The 21,826-nt window shown below is 38.9% G+C and overlaps 3 protein-coding genes and 1 pseudogene across 3 annotated transcripts; all 4 read left to right on the forward strand.

The window, feature by feature from the left end:
* The first annotated feature begins 107 nt into the window (after nucleotides 1-107).
* LOC136665612 (odorant receptor 131-2-like) lies at nucleotides 108-989 on the forward strand. Its single transcript, XM_066643289.1, has one exon. It carries the CDS (start codon nucleotides 108-110, stop codon nucleotides 987-989), a length of 882 nt encoding a protein of 293 aa, XP_066499386.1.
* Nucleotides 990-5,159: 4,170 nt separating this feature from the next.
* On the forward strand, nucleotides 5,160-9,608 carry LOC136665695 (odorant receptor 131-2-like). Its single transcript, XM_066643411.1, has 2 exons — nucleotides 5,160-6,100; nucleotides 9,569-9,608. The coding sequence occupies exons 1-2, from the start codon at nucleotides 5,160-5,162 to the stop codon at nucleotides 9,606-9,608; spliced, it is 981 nt and encodes a 326-aa protein (XP_066499508.1).
* Nucleotides 9,609-12,951: 3,343 nt separating this feature from the next.
* On the forward strand, nucleotides 12,952-13,881 carry LOC136665759 (odorant receptor 131-2-like). Its single transcript, XM_066643534.1, has one exon. It carries the CDS (start codon nucleotides 12,952-12,954, stop codon nucleotides 13,879-13,881), a length of 930 nt encoding a protein of 309 aa, XP_066499631.1.
* Nucleotides 13,882-20,441: 6,560 nt separating this feature from the next.
* On the forward strand, nucleotides 20,442-21,340 carry LOC136665825 (odorant receptor 131-2-like; annotated as a pseudogene).
* Nucleotides 21,341-21,826: the final 486 nt, after the last annotated feature.

Raw genomic sequence — 21,826 nt, forward strand, 5'->3', positions numbered from 1 at the left:
GATTGTTGCTTCATTTGTGTTCGTACCTAATTTTCACAGAAATGGCAAGCATTGCAAACAACAGCATAAGCACGGATCTACTGGAGGATACTTTTATTGTACCAAAGATGATATTAGTGCAGGTACTGATAGGGATTTTCCTTTATGTGAACTGTCTGATGATATTCACTTTTCTGAAAAAGGAGATGTTCAGGGAGGACACTCGCTACATTTTGTTTGCACAAACACTCTTTGGTGACTCTGCTTTCTTGGTTCTATGTGATGTGCTGTTGTTAGGTAATCATTACCAGTTCCGTATACATATGATTCCTTGTGTTCTCATCTGTACAACTGCAGATTTTTTCACCAATTGTACTCCATTGACACTTGTGGCCATGTGTCTGGAACGTTATGTTGCAATATGCATGCCTTTAAGACATGCTGACATCTCTACCAGCAGGACCAGATTTCTAGGAATCCTTATTATATGGGCTATCAGCTCCATATCTCCATTATTCACGGTTATATCATACATTTCTCTGGTCCCTACTTCCAATCTGCTCTCTTATGCAGATTGTACTGTGGAGGCACTGTATAAGGAGGAATGGCAAGCACAAACACGTTTTACAATTTTGCTGATTCTTTTTATTTTCATGATCATCATTGTTGTCTTCACCTACATCAAGATAATGATTGCAGCCAGAGCTGCCTCCTCTAGCAAAAACAAATCGACCAATAAGAGTCTAAAAACAGTGATCCTTCATGCCTTTCAGCTGTTTCTCTGTATAATGCAGTTTATATGCCCATATATAGAAATGGCTTTTTGGATGAATGTCCTTGTTTACTATAATGTAAGATATTCATTTTTTGTTGTTTTCTATATTGCATCACGTTGTCTTAGTCCACTGATTTATGGACTGAGAGATGAACATTTTTTCCTTGTTTTAAGACATTATGCTATTTGTGGCTTTCATAATCATTCACAAATATTGCCATTTAATGCACAGTAAACCTTATTTGACTAATATTCATGAACTCTCTTTTTTCCTTAATGTGTGAATAATAATTTACAATACGCAAGTTAATTACACTGTTAGACAATTATAAAAATGTATATATTTTATGTTATGTAAAATCTACTTAATCCATTTAGAATTTGATTCCACCGGACACACTGTGTCTTATGTTTTCATCAGGAAATGTGCTGAGCTCTTGTATAATAGGAAGTGCATCTCTTTCCAAGACCAAGTGTAATTCCCTGTCAATTTATATCAATTTTAGTGGTGAATAGATAGAACGAAAGGACGTGTGGTTACAGGTAAAACCTCCAAACCTTGATCACACCAGTCATTTCATAAAATCAGCTTCATTATCTTGGAGCTTATTTGGTCTGTTGTTATTCGTTGACTCTAATGAAGACACATTCAGCAATCTTAAACTACATGCTTCTGCTGGCTGGGAATGGGGTAACGGATATCTATGCCTGTGAACTGCATAGAAATGTCACCAGTACTGCTGTTTTTCATTTTGTCCACCAGACAAATATTATCTAGTCAGTGGGATCTTTTTTCTAATCATAGAGTAGCTCGGTTATTGAAATTTCTCAACAAGTAATGAGCTAAACCCTAAATATCAACTAAAATATGTGTATATATGTGGTAAACAGGGTTTATATATTAACCTGCAAAACAGCAGCTTTAAAGTGACAACGTCACCAGAATGAACATAAAAGAGGGCTTACAAACAAGTACTTATTAAAACCACCATCAGTGAAGTCAGTAATGCAAGTGCCAAGAACTACTGGTGCTGGTCATAAAATTAGAATATCATGAAAAAATGTATTTCAGTAATTCCATTCCAAAAGTGAAACTTGTATATTATACTCTTTCATTGCACACAGACTGATATATTTCAAGTGTTTATTTCTTTTAATTTGATGGTTATAACTGACAACTTATGAAAAACCCAAATTCAGTATCTCAGAAAATTTGAATATTACTTAAGACCAATATAAAAAAAGGCTTTTTAAAAATGCTGACCAAATAAGTTGGAACAGTAAATGTACGAGCATGTGTAAACCTATATGCAGGGATAAACTAGGGCAGCAACTGCCTTACCTTCACCGGCATATAGCTGGTCACCAAAAACCTATAAAACTGCTGATTGGGTGTAAATACTAAAGCTGCAATAAGGCTATGGACCAGTATAACTAGGATAAAGAGGAGGTGTTAGATGTGTGACAGCATACACAGAACACAAAAGTAAGGGTTAAAGGTAAGATCCACTTTGCTAAAAGATATAGATAAGTGTACAGAAATTAACAAGAAAAAACACATTCAAACACTTCTGTGTCTTAATTCTGTTTCTTACTTTAAATTGACCCTCTTAAATACTTTGGTTGTAATTTGGTCCCATGTAACTCTTTATGTTGATAGATCTTAGGGTTTAGTTATCTTTAATTTAATAAGGGTTTAGCCTTGGTTATAATGCTAATTTACTTGTTTAGTTTATTCAAATTATTATTTGGAATAATTATGTCCAATGATCTGTTTAATTAATGAAATTAATATGATTTAGGATGTATGTAATTATAAAAGAATTATCATTTTAGTTAGGTTGTTAAGTCTGCTTTATACCTATTTCGACCATTTGTTTCGCCTTAATAACTCAAATAAAAAACTTATATGAAAAAATAATAATATGAATGCTGGTGCTTGTTTAGAAGGAAAGGAAAATATGAAAAAGTCTCTCTGTCTCGTATCCTGTTACTTCACCAGTTTGTAGTGAAGAGGAAATCTTAAATAATCAGTTCAACTCTTGGGTGGCTCGCCATCTGCTTTTCTGAATCTCCACCAGGCTCTGTCTCCCCAGGTTCTGATGAGCCCCACAAAAAACCCTCATCTGTTTAAACCAAACAGGTACTGTAACAATTTAGCTAAGCTTAGCCAAGAAGGCTATAGCGCTTCTCTCACAAGCACTTTCTTTTCACAATGACAATTATATGCAAATAAAAACCAATAATAACCAATACTTTTTTTTTTCTTTCAAGCTCAGGACATCAAAAAGTAAGTATTAACATTTTATGTGGGCAGCAGGTAGTGTCGCAGTCACACAGCTCCAGGGGCCTGGAGGTTGTGGGTTTGATTCCCGCTCCGGGTGACTGTCTGTGAGGAGTTGGTGTGTTCTCCCCGTGTCCGCGTGGGTTTCCTCCGGGTGCTCCGGTTTCCTCCCACAGTCCAAAAACACACGTTGCAGGTGGATTGGCGACTCGAAAGTGTCCGTAGGTGTGAGTGAATGTGTGTGTGTCTGTGTTGCCCTGTGAAGTACTGGCGTCCCCTCCAGGGTGTATTCCCGCCTTGCGCCCGATGATTCCAGGTAGGCTCTGGACCCCCCGCGACCCTAAATTGGATAAGCGGTTACAGATAATGGATAATAACATTTTATGTACATATACTGAACTAAACCTTCTCTTTTTTTCCTAGATTGCAACTTCTATTTACACTTATGTTTATGTGCCTATCCAAGACACATTTAAAACTCTTTTGTGTTTTGTGATTGGCTGTGACTGGTGGTGCAGCCTGCTTTGCCAGCAGATTTTAACCCCTCACTTGCCAGAAGGTTCTTAATGTAAAATATGTTAACCATATTAAATACAGGTTACACATGTACAGCACTCAATACTTAGTTGGGGCTCCTTTTGCCTGAAAAACAACTCAAAAACCCAATAAACTAAATGTTTGATTAATTTTTGACTAAAATTACCAGCTGAAAAATAAATTAGGAAGTGGACTGCCCAGCACTAGATGCAGGTACAGCTTTTTGGCACATCAGTGCAGTAGAACTAACAATACTGTACCTCTCATATTGTATATAACATCAGTAAGTGAACACAGTGAATGATTTGGGCATTCTGCACAACACTGTAAACAAAAAAATAATTGAAGTCCTTGCATTTGAAGGAATCAGCGGTCTCAAATACAACTCTTTAAGACTGTAATTGTGTGTGTATGAGAGAGAGAGATATACATAGAGAGATATATTTGTATGGACTTCAGTCAATCAACAATTTCTTGAAAACACGCTGCACCAGAAATGTGGTTGTTCTGTTTCTTAGGCCTGATGACAACAGTCCACACACTGAGAAGATGCACTCCACAAAGGCTTGTGAGGCAGGGGCACTAACAAGATCGTCAAAAGAAGTCGTCAATAGGTGTGCCTCAAGGTTAGGCAGGCATGGCACTACATGTGAGAGCTGGTCTGTATGAATGGCAAAGAGCTTAAGCAACTTGACCAGGTTTTCCAGCTTAGCCCAATTGCTTGTGAGAAGTGTGGCCATGCCCAACTCCTCAAGTCTTTGGTTTAGTTCAGTTCTGATCTATAACAGTCTTCTCAGCATATCAAAAGTGCTGTTCCAGCGTTTGCTACAATCTCAGACCAGAGTTTTGGCACACTTTTTGATCATTGTTTCATTTGCTACTGATGATTTCCTCACAGCATGTATCAGCTTTCTTGCTCTTGATATGACCAAATCAGCATGTGGGTGCGTCATGGCATCTTTCAGGGTGAGCTAAAGTGTGTGGGCCATTCTCTGGAACTTGTTGTTCTCACCATCATCTGGCAGGTCAAATTCTTAGCAAAGTACTCAGAGAGAACAGACAAACAAATAAGTAATTTATTATCATCAAATGAAAAACACACAAATAAATAGTACAGTTTATTACTATTACTAAGAGGCATTATTGAACTCTCAGAGCTAAACCAGATGTTCACATATAATGATTGAACCTGTGTCGAGTGAACATAGATTCCCCTCCGACCTGAATATTTTGTCACCATCATTTGCACAATATTGTACTTTTCTAAAGTAATGTTTAACAGATAGAAAAACTACAAGTTTTCGTGAAGTTCATTTATTAATCTTAATTCTATCAACATCAAAATAGCTACACTGTTGGTTAAACAAAAATAAAAACTGTTGTTTAACCACTGTTGGTTAAACAAAAAAACAAAAAAGGCTCCACCTCTCCACCGCATTACTAAAGCTGTCTTTAACAACTCTATAAATACTGAGAAATATAATGATGAACTTGTTGATTATGCTCACTGCAATTGTTGTATGTTTTGTTCTTCAGTGGTTAACTTGGGAAACTACATGTTTATATTTGTTTTTTCTTTTAAATATGCAAAGCTTGCAAGTTAATGTAACCTCAAGCAGTAATCTGGTTATGAATTTTTCAAAACCTTTACTGCTTGTAAAGGTTTTGGTGGTGCAGGTTCTTGTAGGAATATTCCTTTATGTGAACTGCCTGATGATATTCAGTTTTCTGAAAAAAGATATGTTCAGGGAGGACACTCGCTACATATTGTTTGCACAAACTCTGTTTGTTGACTCTACCCTCATGATTTTAAGTAATATGTTAATGGTTGCAAGTAGTTATCAGTACTGCATCAATGTGTTTTGTTGTTTAATCATTTGTACAGTTGTATCTGTTCTTAACAGTTGTACTCCACTGACACTTGTGGCCATGTGTCTGGAGCGCTATGTTGCTATCTGTATGCCTTTAAGACATGCTGACATCTCTACCAGCAGGACCAGATTGTTTGGATTTCTTGTTATATGGGGTATCAGCTCTATGCCTGCACTGTTCACTTTTATAGCATATCTTACTGTTGTTCAATCAGGTACTCTGTCATACTATACAATTTGTAGTGTGGAAGTGGCATTAGGGGAAGAATGGCAGGCACAAACACGTGTTATAATTCTGCAGATCCTTTTCCTTTTAATAACCATTATTATTGTCTTCACCTATTTTAAGATAATGACTGCAGCTAGAGCTGCTTCCTTAGAAAATAAGAAATCAGCAAACAAGTGTTTAAGGACGGTGCTCCTACATGCATTTCAGTTGTTTCTGTGTATAATGCGATTTTTAACCCCCTATATAGAAATGGCATTTTGGAAAGCTGATGCCGCAGTACTGTACAATTTAAAATATTGTAATTTTATTATTTTTCTTATTGCACCACGTTGTCTCAGTCCACTGATTTATGGTGTAAGAGATGAAAAGTTTTTCCTTGTTTTAAAACATTATGCAATGTGTGGCTTAAGCTTTTCCCAATTATGGTCAGTGAATAGAAAATAAGACCTAGGCAATCTTCATAAAACAGAACACATTGAGTTTATTCACACATGCTTTCACACTCAGTTAGAGAAATAATAGTATAAGACTATTAATATTTTATACATGCAATTTTAGCAAATCACAAAGATTTTAAATTTGAACAGAAAATGCTGAGAATATATTTCATCTCCTGCATGGACCACAAGAATTAGAATCCAGTGTACTAAACAATGATGCAAGTAGTTTGTGTCCACAGCATACATATTCATTAAATAATTGGGACAACTGCCTGGTCGAAAGATTGAAAATATCTGAAACACGTGTGCCAACTGCTCTGCACAGGCTCTAAGCTGAAGCCAGGTTTACCAGCAGTGCCAGCTGCTTTCCATGCATTCTGAGGTGCAAAAATCAGTGGCTGGCTGTTCCTCCCTAGCAGTTCTGTCTTAAGGAATGCCTTCTTATTTCCCCAATCATTGCATGCATAAGGATAGTTGAGCTCATCAGGGAGTGTGGCTGAATTGACAGGGGAAATTGTGCTGGGTGGATGGATGTCTGTAACTGTCTGAATGCCTTGTCACATACATTGGAGGTCAGAGGCGCTACGTTGTCTTCAGTCCACCTTTGTAGATGTGTGGCTATGAAAACTAAATCATTATGATTAGCACATGTATGTTGACAAAAATGGTCGCTCTGTGCAGGAATACTGATACCCAGACATTAGTCACCCACCCTACAGCCCGGACTTTATTTATATTATTTCAAAAAAATCTTTGTGGAAAGTGATTTTCTAATTATATAATTGGATCATTTTCCAAGTCAAGGCAAAATGTTTTTCCTTCTCAGGGAATTGAAAAGTTATTTGCAAATAAATGTAAAGATGTTAAACGGTGATTACATAGAAATAATTATCATAAAAAATGTAATGTGTTTTACTTACAATACAAAGAGATTAAGGATTACCTGTCATATGTAACTACTTATCAATGAAAATCTATTTAATTAGGCTCCAGATACACTGTTTTATGTGGATTTGGAATGCAACAGAATACAGAAGATTCCCTTCAGTACCTATATGCCAGTCAGAAATTAAACAGTCCATAATTTACATTTGACTCAATGACTAAACCATCAGATATACATTCCCCTCTGCTCCACTGATACCAAACAGAAATAAGTCTGTGAGGGCTCCAACTCTGTACCTTGGTGTCTATTAAAATAGTATAAATGCTCCAGCAATTTGCTTTTGTCACCTTTTTTTCACATCTTTCTTAAATATATAACTATATATTATTTTTGTTTATTTTTTGTGTTTGTATACAGTACCAGTCAAATGCTTGGAAATGCCCACTCAGGGAGGGTTTTCTTTGTTTTGGGCCATTTTCCACATATTGTGAATGTACAGTGCCATTCAAAAGTTTTGACACATCATCTCATTCAATGTTTTTTCTTAGTTTTTTTAATTATTATTTTCCAGAAATAACCAGAAAACCAGAATATGGTGGACCAACCAGCACCCCAGTGTAACCAGCAGATTACATGGCACCCCAAACCATCACTGAATGTGGAAACTTTACGCTGGACCTCAAGTAACATGGATTCTCTGCCTCTCCTCTCTTCCTCCAGACTCTGGGACCTTGATTTCCAAAGGAAATGCAAAATTTACTTTCATCGGAGAACATAACTTTGGACCACTCAGCAGCAGTCCAGTCCTTTTTGAAAGCAAGACGCTTCTGACACTGTTTCTGTTCAAGAGTTGCTTGACACAAGGAATGTGACAGCTGAAACCCATGTCTTACATACATCTGTGCGTGGTGGTTCTTGAAGCACTGATTTGTGGTGGTGTGGTGGTTCCTGAAGCACATGAAGCACCATTTAAAGGCCTTTGCAGGTGTTTAGAGTTAATTAGATGATTCGAGTGTGGCACCAGGCCTATATTGAACATTTTCACAATATTCTAATTTTCTGAGATACTGAATTTAGGGTTTTCATTAGTTGTCAGTTATAATCATCAAATTAAAAGAAATAAACACTTGAAATATACCAGTCTGTGTAATGAATGTGTATAATATACAAGTTTCACATTTTTAATGTAATTACTGAAATAAATCAACATGTTCATGCTATTCTAATTTTATGACCAGCACCTGTATTATCTCATGTTACTTTATGTTTTGTTGTAATAGGTTTTAATGGTATTTGTGAATAAATGTGTAGCTTATTCTAATATGTTGGACACACCCCTTGGATTCCATGGTTCAGTCTAGGGGTGGGGCCAATCATATAAGAAGAAGGGGAAACAGGTATTGAGAGCGAGACTAGCAGGAGAACACTCACATGAGTCCAAGGGGGGCTAGCTTAGGGAGGAGGTCCCATGGTCTTGCGACCTGTAACCATACTTACCTGTATTGCATAAGAGTCAAGTATATGCCTTGCTATTTTAACAAATTTCACCTACGTAAAAGTGTTTGTTCCCAAAAAGCTGAACATGCAAATATTCAGCACAAACCCAGCAACAAAAATGTGAGAGAAGTATGTATGTCATCCATTGGGTTTTTGTTGTTGTTGTTTGTTTGTTTTCTTGTTTAAATGTCCTCTAAACATGGACTTTCCAATAACATATTTTCAAAGGTACAGATATATAGCGAAAAAACACATTGTAAACATTTATGAAGTTTTATTTTGAGCTCTGAACGTTGTAGATATGGGTATTGGCTACACACTGGTGTTTACAGCTTTCTGATAATTACATTTTTCTTCTATACTGCTAAGAATCTGATGTTACACTGTTTTTCTCAATACCTGTGGTTCACACATTGACTATTCATAAGATAGATGTGAAACACAGGTGAGAAATCCCCTCCTCACTATCAAAGACAATGGCCCATTAGCCCCCACCCCACCCCATCAGTGAGACTGACTGAATTGTTTGGTTGTAAATGGTGGTATTTTAGATATTTAACAATGACAAAGGCTGCTTTGGAGCAAAAAATCCATAAACATGAACAATAGATCACTGCTTAAAAGCAGCAGAGAGCATCCAAACTTTACTACAAGACATTTTTGCCTCTTTAAGTTGGGCTCTGTGCCTCTGCACAATTACAAAATATTTTCCTTCAGCCTCATGTATTCCCTTGCTGAAATATAGTACTGAACTAGCATAGCATCGAAGCTAACCAACGCCAAGCGTGCTGCAGAAAAACTAGTAAAATATATTTCACTTACTCATCACAAAATGAAATTGTTCCTCATCAGGCAGCTGAAAAGCATAACTGCACCGTCTTGGAGCACCGTGTTCAGTGTGAAACCACAGCCATGGGTTTTTGTTTATTTGACTAAAATTAACATTTTTACATGTCATAATTCTCCAATATGAGTGGCGGGATTATCATGCTATTATCATATATCTGGGTGTTGTGTGCATAGAGTACACGTGATTTGTGTTTTTGTTTTTCTTGTGTTCATTCTCTCAGGTCTCCCACATGCTTGTCCATGATGTGTGTGATCGGCTGATCTCGACTTTGCACTGCAACCAATAGAGTCCAGCCAATTACAACCCTCCAATGAGCCCGGAAGAGGTGGGCTTTACATTATATGACCATTGTTTTTCTTGTGAAATTCCCAATAAGTTCGATGTGTCACATGACTCTCTTCCCATTGAAAAAACAAAAGTTGGATCCAAAATGGCCGATTTCAAAATGGCCACCATGGTCACCACTCATCTTAAAAAGTTTTCCCCTTCCCATATACTAATGTGCCACAAACAGGAAGTTAACATCACCTACCATTCCCATTTTATTAAGGTGTATCCATATAAATGACCCACCCTGTACTTGGTGTTGTACACAACAAGGCCACTGGACCTAGCTCATCTTTTATTCTATGCTTATATTCTGTGAGTAACTCTTTAAGAGAGCTTTGGACATTTCTTTGGCTCATGCATGAACGGACAAACAAGATTATTAGACTAAGCTATTTGTCATTAAATATTAAATAAGCGCAAAGTATGGAATGCTGCCAAACTTAGTTCAAGTCTTCTTCATGTGCTTCAAGGTCTCTCTTCTAGCTCAGAAAGTCTTTCAGCTCTCTGGGTTGGAGCTAAGTTAAGCTGGACAAACTCCAAAGCATTAAAAGGCTTGAAGTTGCTCCCCAGCGTCGGAAAATAGGAGGCTTGGGTCAACACACAGATGATTTAGGCAAATGTGGGGGTTCTGTCTGTACGCCAGTAGTAGCAGGAGAAAGGGAATCAGGAACCGAGGCTGCGCAGGAGCCTGGGTTGACGATGCCCGAACGATGGCCGAACGCATCTCCTAATATAAGGCAGAGGATCAACAGAAAATAACCCAGAGCAGAGGAGCAAGTTCACATTGTGAACCAGTTGAGTCAATGTCCATCTCGTCAGCCATGTACAGCGAGTTTGATACAGAAATGAAATGAGTTTGCAGGGTATATAAGGCTAAGAGAGGAGTTCAGGCATGGTCCTACTCTCAAAATTATGTTATTGCATAAATTAATTATTAAATAACAAATATATGTACCACTCAGGGTGGCACGGTGGCACAGGAGTTAGTGTCGCTGTCACACAGCTCCAGGTTCCAGGAGGTTGTGTGTTCAATTCCCGCTCCGGGTGACTGTCTGTGAGGAGCTGTGTCTGTGAGAAGGTGTGTTCTCCCCATGTCCGCGTGGGTTTCCTCTGGGTGCTCCAGTTTCCTCCCATGGTCCAAAAACACATATTGGTAGGTGGATTGACGACTCAAAAGTGTGTGTGAGTGAATATGTGTGTGTGTCTGTGTTGCCCTCCAGGGTGTATTCCCACCTTGCGCCCAACGATTCCAGGTAGGCTCTGGACCCACCACGACCCTGAACTGGATAAGCGGTTACAGATAATGAATGAATGAATATACCACTCTTTTCCACTGACGTCAAAATGGAATGAGTCTGTAAAAGCAGTGAGGATATAGCACCAACATCTTTTGTCACATCTAAGCCTCAAGACTACAGGTCCCAGGAGTACCTGGGAGCTCATGTGGGTAGGAGCATCAGGTCAGTCTCCAATCGGAGACGGAGCAATCGTTCTCCATCACCTGAATACTGAATTGCTTGCACCTGTCTGGGTCTACTTATTTGGCATGCTCTGTGACTCCTTTGTGAAGTATTGTTTTGTGCATTGTCTCATTCTTTACCAAGCGTTCATAGTGTTATTCGTTTTTGACCTAAGTTTAGTTTTTCTTATTACTCTTTGCTATTGCCCCTTGTGTATCTTTGCTCAGAACTGTTTTTCCTGTGTATGACCTTTTGGACTGCTCACTTCGATTTCGGATTATTTGATTTGTGATTAAAGTCTTTCCTCCACTCGCAACCGGTTGTCTCTTTTCCCACACCTGCGTGACAGGGTTGCAGCTGTCGTCACAGTACATAGTAGCCAACATATTGGGGATCTACTCATTCCTCATAACTATGGGTCCCTGACCCATTTATCCATGTCACATTTGTAAACATAGCTCTGTTTGCCTGTTTCAGACAGTAAAGGAGCTTGGGCTAGGTCCCAAAGTAGCATCACACTCCCTACATAGTGCACATCACAGATTATACAACTAATAATACAGACCGCAATTAGGTGCTAATTCAACAGGGAAACTTGAAACTTATATCTCAGTAAATATCACTGTGCATAAACTGTTATTTTATGATTTTGCCCTGCGTGTATGGGGAGATGTTTGGGATTCTGCCTCGGCTTTGTGGCCTAACGGAAATATATTGCACTGATCTCACACACTTTCAGACAAGGACAGCTACCTTATTAAACTTTAAGCCAAACCAAAGAAATAACTTAGGTAGACAGTTGCGATAAAATCTTATCCTCCAAGAATCTGTTCTACTCTAAAAGCGCAGAGACAGCAGAATCAGATTATTATCAGAAAAACAGTGAGTGAAATAAGATGATTACCGAAGCTTGTATGTGATCTGTGTATGGATAACACAGTCAGATTCAGACAGAAGAGCAGAGAAACACATTCGAGGTTGATGTGCTAACAGTTTTTCATTAGATCCTAAGATGAAAATGTTAATGTGGCTAATGTGTTGTAAAACTCTCTCCAATGCAGGGAAAAAAGTTGTGTATAACAAAAACGTAACTGTATTTTCCTATTCGTCTACATTAGTGCTATGCTCTGAAATTAGACAGTCTGTCCCCAATATGTAACCCATGCCAAAAACATTGTTACTGCAACCCATGACTAACTTAATATAATATTGTCAATGATACCTAATTGTACCGTTTAACCGAAAAAAAAAAAAAAAACATTACAGAATAGGATGAATAAACATATAGGTTTTTTAGCCTAGACTTCAAAATCTGAGACATTATCTATGCTCTAAGCACTCACTGAAAGGTTATTCTAAACCTGGAAAGGTTTGTGAGAGAAATCACTTTCTTCTGTTCCAGTTTTCTTAAATCTGGGTACAAATAGAGAACTATTAACCTGAATTGTCTATTAACAAATGAATATGCAATTTGTATAATTCCTGATAGATTTATATTTTAAAAGTTCAGTAAAACTGCACTCAAAAACAGATCTTTGAAAAAAATAAAAACAGAAAAGCTGCTATGCTATTTCATAGAAGAAAAGAAAAGAAAAAAAAGGCTCCACCTCTTAACCTTGGTGTATTTTAAAATGGTATAAATGCTGAAGAATGAGCGCTTTGCCTTTAAAATACTTCTTATGGTTTCACTTAAGTTGTTTAAATTTATTTACTTTGTACTGTGTTGTACTGTTATGTATAAACATAATTTATATTATCAGCAATGCAGAGTGTAATAGATTACAGTAACTCAAGTAATGATATTTTAATGGGCATGTCAAGCCCCTTCTTTTTGATGACGTCATTAGTGCAGATATTAGTCTTGATGTTTCTCAATGTGAACTGTCTGATGATATTTACCTTTCTGAAAAAGGAGATGTTCAGGGAAGAAACTCGCTACATATTGTTTGCACAAACCCTATTTGTTGACACTGCTTTCATACTTATATGTACTCTTCTGGTGATTGTTAATCTACTCCAGTGCCATATACCTGTGATTCCTTGTATTTTAATCTGTACAGCTGCAACTCTTTTTACCGTTTGTACTCCACTGACTCTGGTGGCAATGTGTCTGGAACGCTATGTTGCTATATGCATGCCTTTAAACCATGCAAACATCTCTACCAGCAGGACCAGATTTCTGGGACTCCTTGTGATATGGGCTATCAGTTTGATACCTGCAATGTTCAATTTTATAGCATACGTTTCTGTGGTCCCTCGTTCTACTCTGCTTTCTTATACTGTGTGTAGTGTGGAGTTAATGATAGGAGAAGAATGGCAGGCACAAACACGTTTTATGCTTTTTTTGCTTGTTTTTTTATTTATGCTCATAATCATCCTCTTCACCTATATTAAGATTATGATTGCAGCCAGAGGTGCCTCCTCTGAAAAAAAGAAATCAACTAATAAGAGCCTAAAGACAGTGATCCTTCATGCCTTTCAGTTGTTTCTCTGTACACTTCAGTTCATATGCCCATATATAGAAAAGGCATTGTGGAATGATGATCTCATATTGTTTATCAGTGTAAGATATTTTGATTTTATTGCTTTTATTATTGCACCTCGTTGTCTTAGTCCACTGATTTATGGTCTAAGAGATGACAAATTTTTCCATGCTTTAAGACATAATGCTATGTGTGGTTTTAATCGTTGTTTCTCTCCTTTGTTCAATGACTGGAAAATAAGACCTAGCTCTCCTTCCTGAATATGTTGTCAAAGTAATTCAGTTAAAATAATTATTTAAATCAGTATTTAGAACATAATATAATGTTTGCATAGTTTTACAGCCACTTATGAAAATTAATTTATATATGTTTTCAGGAGAAAATGCTTCACAAACCCTAGTTACAGTAATTTCAAATTAATCTCTGACATTCATAGAAAACTTAAGTAGAACTTAATTATACTTTGGATTTTAAAGTAAAGATTCATATGGAAAAAAGTGGTAACCAGTGTACAAAACACTTTCTTACAAACACTTCATATTGAGGTTACTCAGCCGTTCTGCTTTATTTTCAATTTACCTTTAATGTGAGTACTATTTATCCAACTACCTGAAGCATCAAGATACTGTTCAATGATGCAAGGTAACTATTGTCTTAATAAATCTTATTTAGGAATTTAAGAAAAGCCTTGGTAACACTTTTTTTTAAGGTCGGTGTCGGTTAATTAACATTTAGCAAGTATATAATTAGCTATTAACCATTATTTATTTAATTCTAACATATCAGTTGTAAACATGTATAAATATGTAAAATACAATCCATTTATTTAATGCATTTAAGATAGTTTAACTGTTTATTTTCTAATGTCCTAAATATTTATGCAGTTGTAAAATTCCGTTTCAGACCTCAGTCTTTATACAACACACTGACCCTTGAATATAAACAGGTTAAAATACTTAAATCCAGACTGATCTAATGTGATAGTTATTGCTAATAAATAAACTATATGTGTATAATAGGATTTCAATTGAGTCTCCTGTTGATCAGAAATCACCATGAACCAGCAATAGCATTAATAAACACTTCATAAGGGTAAGACATTTTTACACAGTGAGAGTCAAATAAATTGCTGTAAACACACACTATGCTCCTTGATATCTACAGTAACAGTGACTATGCCTCACAGTGATTATTCTGAATGTCTGTTTAGTTGCCAGCATTCAACACATTGTATAAATGCATCTCTTACAAATAGTATGTTTATCCTAAATGTTACTATTAACTGTTTGTTAACCGCTTGCTAAAACTTAATAAACTGTTAAGAGGTAGACCTAAAATAATGTTTTACCAAAGCCTTTTTCAAAGTACACTGTGGACACTTGTACTATATCAAATAAGAAAAATGACTTGTAATAGATGTATAATGTAAATATGATGTTAACTACACCAACTAACATGGGCCAAGATGCAGGAAATGTTTTTTAAAAGACAAATACATGGGCCTATACATGTTCAACCCACAATATCTTCTGAAAATGCTGGAAGTTTTAGCAAGTGTTTTCAAAAACATTGGCAAAAGTTTTTTTTTTATGTAAGATGAACCTATAGTGATTTTCAAAAAAGAAAACACTTGGGGCAGGATGAGGTTTGGGGTGGGTAGAAAAAGTAAAAAAGACGACTAATGCACACATGACAGTTACCTTTTAATAAGAAAATTAACAAAGGCCTTTTCTAGCCAGATTCTATTCCCTGTAATATTTGGCCCTAAACAGTAATAACAAAAACACTATTATGTGACTTACTGGTTTGGAATACACCAGAAAACTTATGATCACTGAAAAGTACTGGCAATATTACATTTTAATCGTGATGTTGTTTTGAACTTTACTAAATGCAGAAGTTAAATATACATGATAAATGAATTGTGCTTCGCTAGGAACCAGACATTTAGGTAGAAATGCCTGCATTTTATATAAAGGTCTGACTAATAAAATTCTGCTGTATGTAATATTATTCACAGCCTCATTTCTTGTTCTCTGCTTTCTGGTGTTAACATCTGGCTAACAGATTTGAATCTTGACACCCTAAATAAAAACATATCAATTAGGCATACATCGGACCAGTAAAACTCCAGGTAACCCTGTCACGGTTCCTATTTCCATCTTTTTGTGTGATCAGGAACTACCTAAGAAACCTACAGAGATATCGATTGAGTATGGTAAATGTGGAAGGAATCAGCCAATCCTTACTTCATTAAACCAGCACAACAAAATGGTTTACTGACTCTCAGCATGGTTAGCTAGCCTTGCTGAAGGAATTGAACTAAATGCACTTTTAATTTCAGGCCAAACCATGTCAAAGTGGAAATATTTCTGGAAACTTTAAATCCTTTGCTCCAAAAATTTCAGCCCATGCTTCTTTCAGCCTCTAACTTTACAGCTTGTGCTCTCTCCTCAGGTGCTGCTGTCGACCCTTATCCTAGCCTCTCCCTTTTGCAGCCAGGCTGTTTCCAGGATCTAACTTTACTGCCTGTGCTCTCTCTTTAGCTCGTCACTTGGATCCTGGATGCCCAATGCCACCTCGTCAACAAGTGGCTTCCTCTTAAACAATTCGCCCTCCTCCTCATACTTGCTACTTCTCCTGTGGCACCTTCCTTCCACTGTATGTGCATCTCTTTGTTGTTTAATTAGAAATTTTCTTCTTTGCCACCATGCTCTGGTTCATTGGTTAATTTGGATTATGTCTCTTTCAGGGCTCGCTCCAATGTGACAAGCTGATTTCTCTTCATCTCATTGTTCCTGTGGTGGCAAATATAAGCTCCTCTTTGGGGCTTTTCAATTTTCCCCTGTGTGGAATCCCTCTAGATCTTTATTCCATTACTTACCTACTCTTTCTTACATTTTTCCTTGTATGCAACCAGAACAGCATCTTTTAACAACATGCTTGCCAATTTAGGATTCTCACTTTCAGTAATGCTGCTTATCTCATAGATTTGGTGGTTTTTATTACAGCCACTGGCCATTTTCTTTCAGTCCGTAAATTCAGCCATCTCACAATAATTTCCGGTGACCCTATTGTGTTGCTTGACCTGTTGTCGCTGTGGCACTTTGGGTCCAATTTTAGTCCAGTTGTGTCATACTTTATACTTGTCAGCTTCCATTGTCTGTATAATCAATAAAGGATTTTCAATTCACTCAATTTAATGCAAGTCCTCTACTGCTTCACGTGGCATTCAGTTATGTAGTGTCTCAGGTGACTGTGAGGAGTGGTGTGTTCTCTCTGTGTTTGCATGGGATTCCTCTGGGTGCTCTGGGGAACTATGGTTGAAGAAGTCCCTCGAGTGCGCCCATCAGTCCCTCTAAACCCGCAATAACTCCAGCACATGCCTGGCGAGCAGCACAAGCCCCTGCCTCTGTGAAGGCTTCTGTCCCTGAGAAGGCAGCTTCTTCAGTTCGTGTCCGTATATCCCCAGAGTTGTGCCCAGACTGGCTTCTCGGACATCCCCACAGACTTTGGCCAGTCCTGGGCACCACCCTGTTTTGATTCCTCTGTCTGTTCCTATCCTGTTTCCTGTCTCTATCAAAGTCCCTTTGTCTCTGTTCCTGTCCCTGTCACTGTCTCCGCTCCTGTTCCCGAGATGGCGGCGAACCCCGACACTCCTGTCCCTGAGAAGGCGACTTCCACAGCCGCTCCTGTCCCTGAGAAGGTGGCTTCCACAGCCGCTCCTGTCCCTGCGAAGACGGCTTCCACAGCCGCTCCTGTCCCCGAGAAGGTGGCTTCCACAGCCGCTCCTGTCCCTGAGAAGGTGTCTTCCACAGCCGCTCCTGTCCCTGCGAAGGCAGCTTCCACGGCCACTCCTGTCCCCAAAAAGGCGGCCACCCAGGCCGCTCCTGTCCCCATGAAGGCGGCCACCCAGGCCGCTCCTGTCCCCGTGAAGGCGGCCACCCAGGCCGCTCCTGTCCCTGTGAAGGCGGCCACCCAGGCCGCTCCTGTCCCTGTGAAGGCGACCACCCAGGCCGCTCCTGTCCCTGTGAAGGCGACCACCCAGGCCGTTCCTGTCCCTGTGAAGGCGGTCACCCAGGCCGCTTCTGTCCCCAAAAAGGCGGCCACCCAGGCCGCTCCTGTCCCCATGAAGGCGGCCACCCAGGCCGCTCCTGTCCCCGTGAAGGCGGCCACCCAGGCCGCTCCTGTCCCTGTGAAGGCGGCCACCCAGGCCGCTCCTGTCCCTGTGAAGGCGACCACCCAGGCCGCTCCTGTCCCTGTGAAGGCGACCACCCAGGCCGTTCCTGTCCCTGTGAAGGCGGTCACCCAGGCCGCTTCTGTCCCTGAGAAGGCAGCTTCTTCAGTTCGTGTCCGTATATCCCCAGAGTTGTGCCCAGACTGGCTTCTCGGACATCCCCACAGACTTTGGCCAGTCCTGGGCACCACCCTGTTTTGATTCCTCTGTCTGTTCCTATCCTGTTTCCTGTCTCTATCAAAGTCCCTTTGTCTCTGTTCCTGTCCCTGTCACTGTGTTTGTGTCTGTCCCCGTGAACATCCTGGTTCTTGTTCCCCTGCCAAGTCCAGTCCAGTCCCAGTTTCAACCATCTGTCCAGTCCCCTGTCCAGTCCCATTACCCAGTTCTGTCACCTGTCCTGTCTCCATTCCAGTCCCCAGTCTTTAATCATGTCCAGTCCCTTTATCCACCCAGTGTCCAGTCTAATGTTTTGTCCCCTGTTCAGTCACCTGTCTTGTCCCCCTTCCGGTCCACTGTCCTGTCCCCTATTCTGTCACCTGCTCCTGTCCAGCCTTCTGTCTCTAGTCCCGTTCTTTCCCCAGTCTTGTATCCATTGTCTACGCCTGTTCAGTATCCAGCCCAATGTCCAACACCCTGTCCTGTCACATGCCCCTGTCCAATCTTCTGTCTTGTCTCCCGTTCCTAATCCTGTCCTGACACCAGTCATGTCTCCCACACCTACATCTGTTCTGTCTCAGTCCCTGTCCAGAGTTCAAGCCCAGTCTCCTGTCTCATATCCTGCCCTGTCTCAAGTTCAGTCCCAGTACCCGGCCTCAGTCTCGTCATCTGTCCTGTCTCTCGTCCAGTCCCCGTTCCCATCCAGTGTCCTGTCCAATGTCAAGCACCCTGTCCAATCCCCTGTCCAGTTACCTGCTCCTGTCCAGTCTCATGTGTCCACTCCTGTCCTGTCTATTCCTTTCCAGTCCCAAGTCCTGTCTCCTGTTCCCTTTTATCAGTCACCTGCTCAGTCCCGTCTGCTCTCTGGTTTTGTCTCTAGTCCGTCCCCCTCTTCATTTCAGTGTTTCATCACCCGTCTCTAGTTCTGTCTTGTCTCTGTTTCTGTCCTCTGTGTTGTCTCAAGTTTCTTCTCCTGATTCTCCCCTTTGTCAGTCTCCTGTCCTGTCCAGAGTCTAGTCTCTTGTTTCTGGTCTTAGGTCTCTAGCCCCTTGTCCTGTATCCTGTCTCCTGTTGGTTTGTTGTCTTGTTTTCCGTGCCCTCTCCTGCGCCAGCTCCTGGGGGGTTTAGGTATATGCGCCCCAGGAATTGCGCGTTCGGGGGGGGGGGGGCATCTGTCATGCCCTTGTCCTGTCATGTCTGTTTTCCCCGCCATGTGCTCTCTTAGCACATGAATCTGTTTGTTATTGTCCATGTCTCTGCCCTTGTCCCGCCTTTGTTCCGCCTTCTTGTCTGTCCGCCTCGTTATCTGTCTCAGGTGTGTCTTGTCTGTGTTATGTATTTAAGTTCCCTTGTCTCACTTCTTGTTTGTCTGTCATTCGTTTCATTCCTCTAGTCATGTTCCTCTTCCAATGTTGCTGTGTCATGTTACCCAGTCCGGTCTGTCTATCTCAGTAGTTTCCTTTGTTATGTTATTAAGTCTGTCTATTTGCTCTAGCCCTCTGTGTTTAGTTTCTGATTTAGTACTGTGTTTATATTTAGCTTTAGCTATCTGTGTTTATTTAGCTTTCTAGGTCTTAGTGAAGTATCTCTGTCTAGATCTCTGTCACATATCTCTGTCTAGGTCTTTAGTCTGTCTGTCTTTCCCGTTTGCTATAGTTCTCCATTTTAGGTTTAGTCTGTACAGCTCTTTGTATTTTAGTTCAGTCTCTGTTAGCTCCCTGTGTGTTGCCTTTCTGTTAAAGTCTCTTTGTTTTGTTATAGTTCGTCTCCGTCAGTCCGCCAGCCATGATTTCTGACAGTTTGGGTGATGTGAACAGTATATTAACAAAAATCCTACATCACTGGCTCTACTAAATCTTCTCCCAACCTAGTGCATCATCAAAAATGCAAAAAGAAACCACTTTTAATAATGCTCATGAACCGTAACTGCACCTTTTAACATAAAATAACCACAATTGAAGAAAATTTGAATAAACAAATAGGCGGGAAAATCTATTTCTGCTATTCTAAGTTTTATAAACCTAAGTACTAATGGAAAATGGAAAATACAAATAAAATAAAAATTATATACTATATATAATAACTGTAAAAATGTTGATACTTAGTTTAAATTACAAATTAACTGAAAAACAGGTATTTGAAAATATTAACCAAAAAATATATCAGGCTCCACCTCTGTACCTTGGTGGTTGTTCATAAATATATAGTGAGCAGTTTACCTTTGGCACACTACTTCTTGTGGTTTTACCTCTGTTGTTGACTATTTTATTTATATTTTTGATTGTGTGTGTATTTATCTTGTTGTATTCCAATAAACTGAACAATATTAATTTTGTTTCCTTAACAATGCAGGGTTCAATAGATTACAGTAACTCAAGTAATGATATGTTCAATTATATTTCAAGCCCTTTCTTTGTGATGATGACAATGATGCAGATATTAGACTTGATGTTTCTCTATGTGAACTGCCTAATGATAACAGCCTTTCTGAAAAAGGAAATGTTCAGGGAAGAAACTCGCTACATATTGTTTGCACAAACCCTATTTGTAGACACTGCTCTCATGCTTATTTGTGCTCTGCTGCTAATTGTTAATCATTTCCAGTGCAGTATACCTGTGATTCCTTGTATTTTAATCTGTACAGCTGCAACTCTTTTTACCGTTTGTACTCCACTGACTCTGGTGGCAATGTGTCTGGAACGCTATGTTGCTATATGAATGCCTTTAAATCATGCAAACATCTCTACCAGCAGGACCAGATTTCTGGGACTCCTTGTGATATGGGCTATCAGCTTTATACCTGCAATGTTCAATTTTATAGCATACGTTTCTGTGGTCCCTCATTCTACTCTGCTTTCTTATACTGTGTGTAGTGTGGAGTTAATGATAGGAGAAGAATGGCAGTCACGAACACGTTTTATGCTTTTTCAGCTTGTTTTTTATTTATGCTGATAGTCATCCTCTTCACCTATATTAAGATTATGATTGCAGCCAGAGGTGCCTCCTCTGAAAAAAAGAAATCAACTAATAAGAGCCTAAAGACCGTGATCCTTCATGCCTTTCAGTTGTTTCTCTGTACGCTTCAATTTATTTGCCCATATATAGAAATGGCATTTTGGAAGGATGATTTTGTACTGTTTAATAGTGTACGATATTTTGATTTTATTGCTTTTATTATTGCACCACGTTGTCTTAGCCCATTGATTTATGGTCTAAGGGATGACAAGTTTTTCCATGCTTTAAGACATAATGTCATGTGTGGTTTTGATCGCCGTTTCTCTCCTTTGTTCAGTGACTGGAAAATAAGACCTATATATCCTTCTTGAATAAAAGTGTAATTATTTAAAAAAAATAATTAAATTAAATCATTAAAATTAAATCAGTATTTATAGCCTAAATATAATGTTTCTATTATGTTCTAAAGCCTGTCATAGAAATACTGACTTTGTTATAAAAAAAAAATGCTTAACCAACCCTATCTACTGTAATATCAAGGTTGTTCTCAAGTATTACATACAAAATGTAAACAGAGCATCAATCTACTTTGGATTTTAAAGTAAATCTTAACAAGAGAAAGTGGTCATAACAAGTGTACAAGCAAAATGGAGACTTTTTGAAATACATATTGCTTGAAGCTTGAAGGTACTGGTCAATTATGCAAAGTTATATTTGTATTCATAAAAGATCTCTCTTATCTAGAAATGTAACTGTAAGCAACACTTTTACATGGTTCTACCTATAATAACAAAAACAAACAACGCATAATTCCATTGAGTTGATTAACATAAATATGATCATTATTTACATCACTT

The sequence above is a fragment of the Hoplias malabaricus genome, chromosome 1, assembly GCF_029633855.1.
Source record: "Hoplias malabaricus isolate fHopMal1 chromosome 1, fHopMal1.hap1, whole genome shotgun sequence".
Taxonomy (NCBI): Eukaryota; Metazoa; Chordata; class Actinopteri; order Characiformes; family Erythrinidae; genus Hoplias; species Hoplias malabaricus.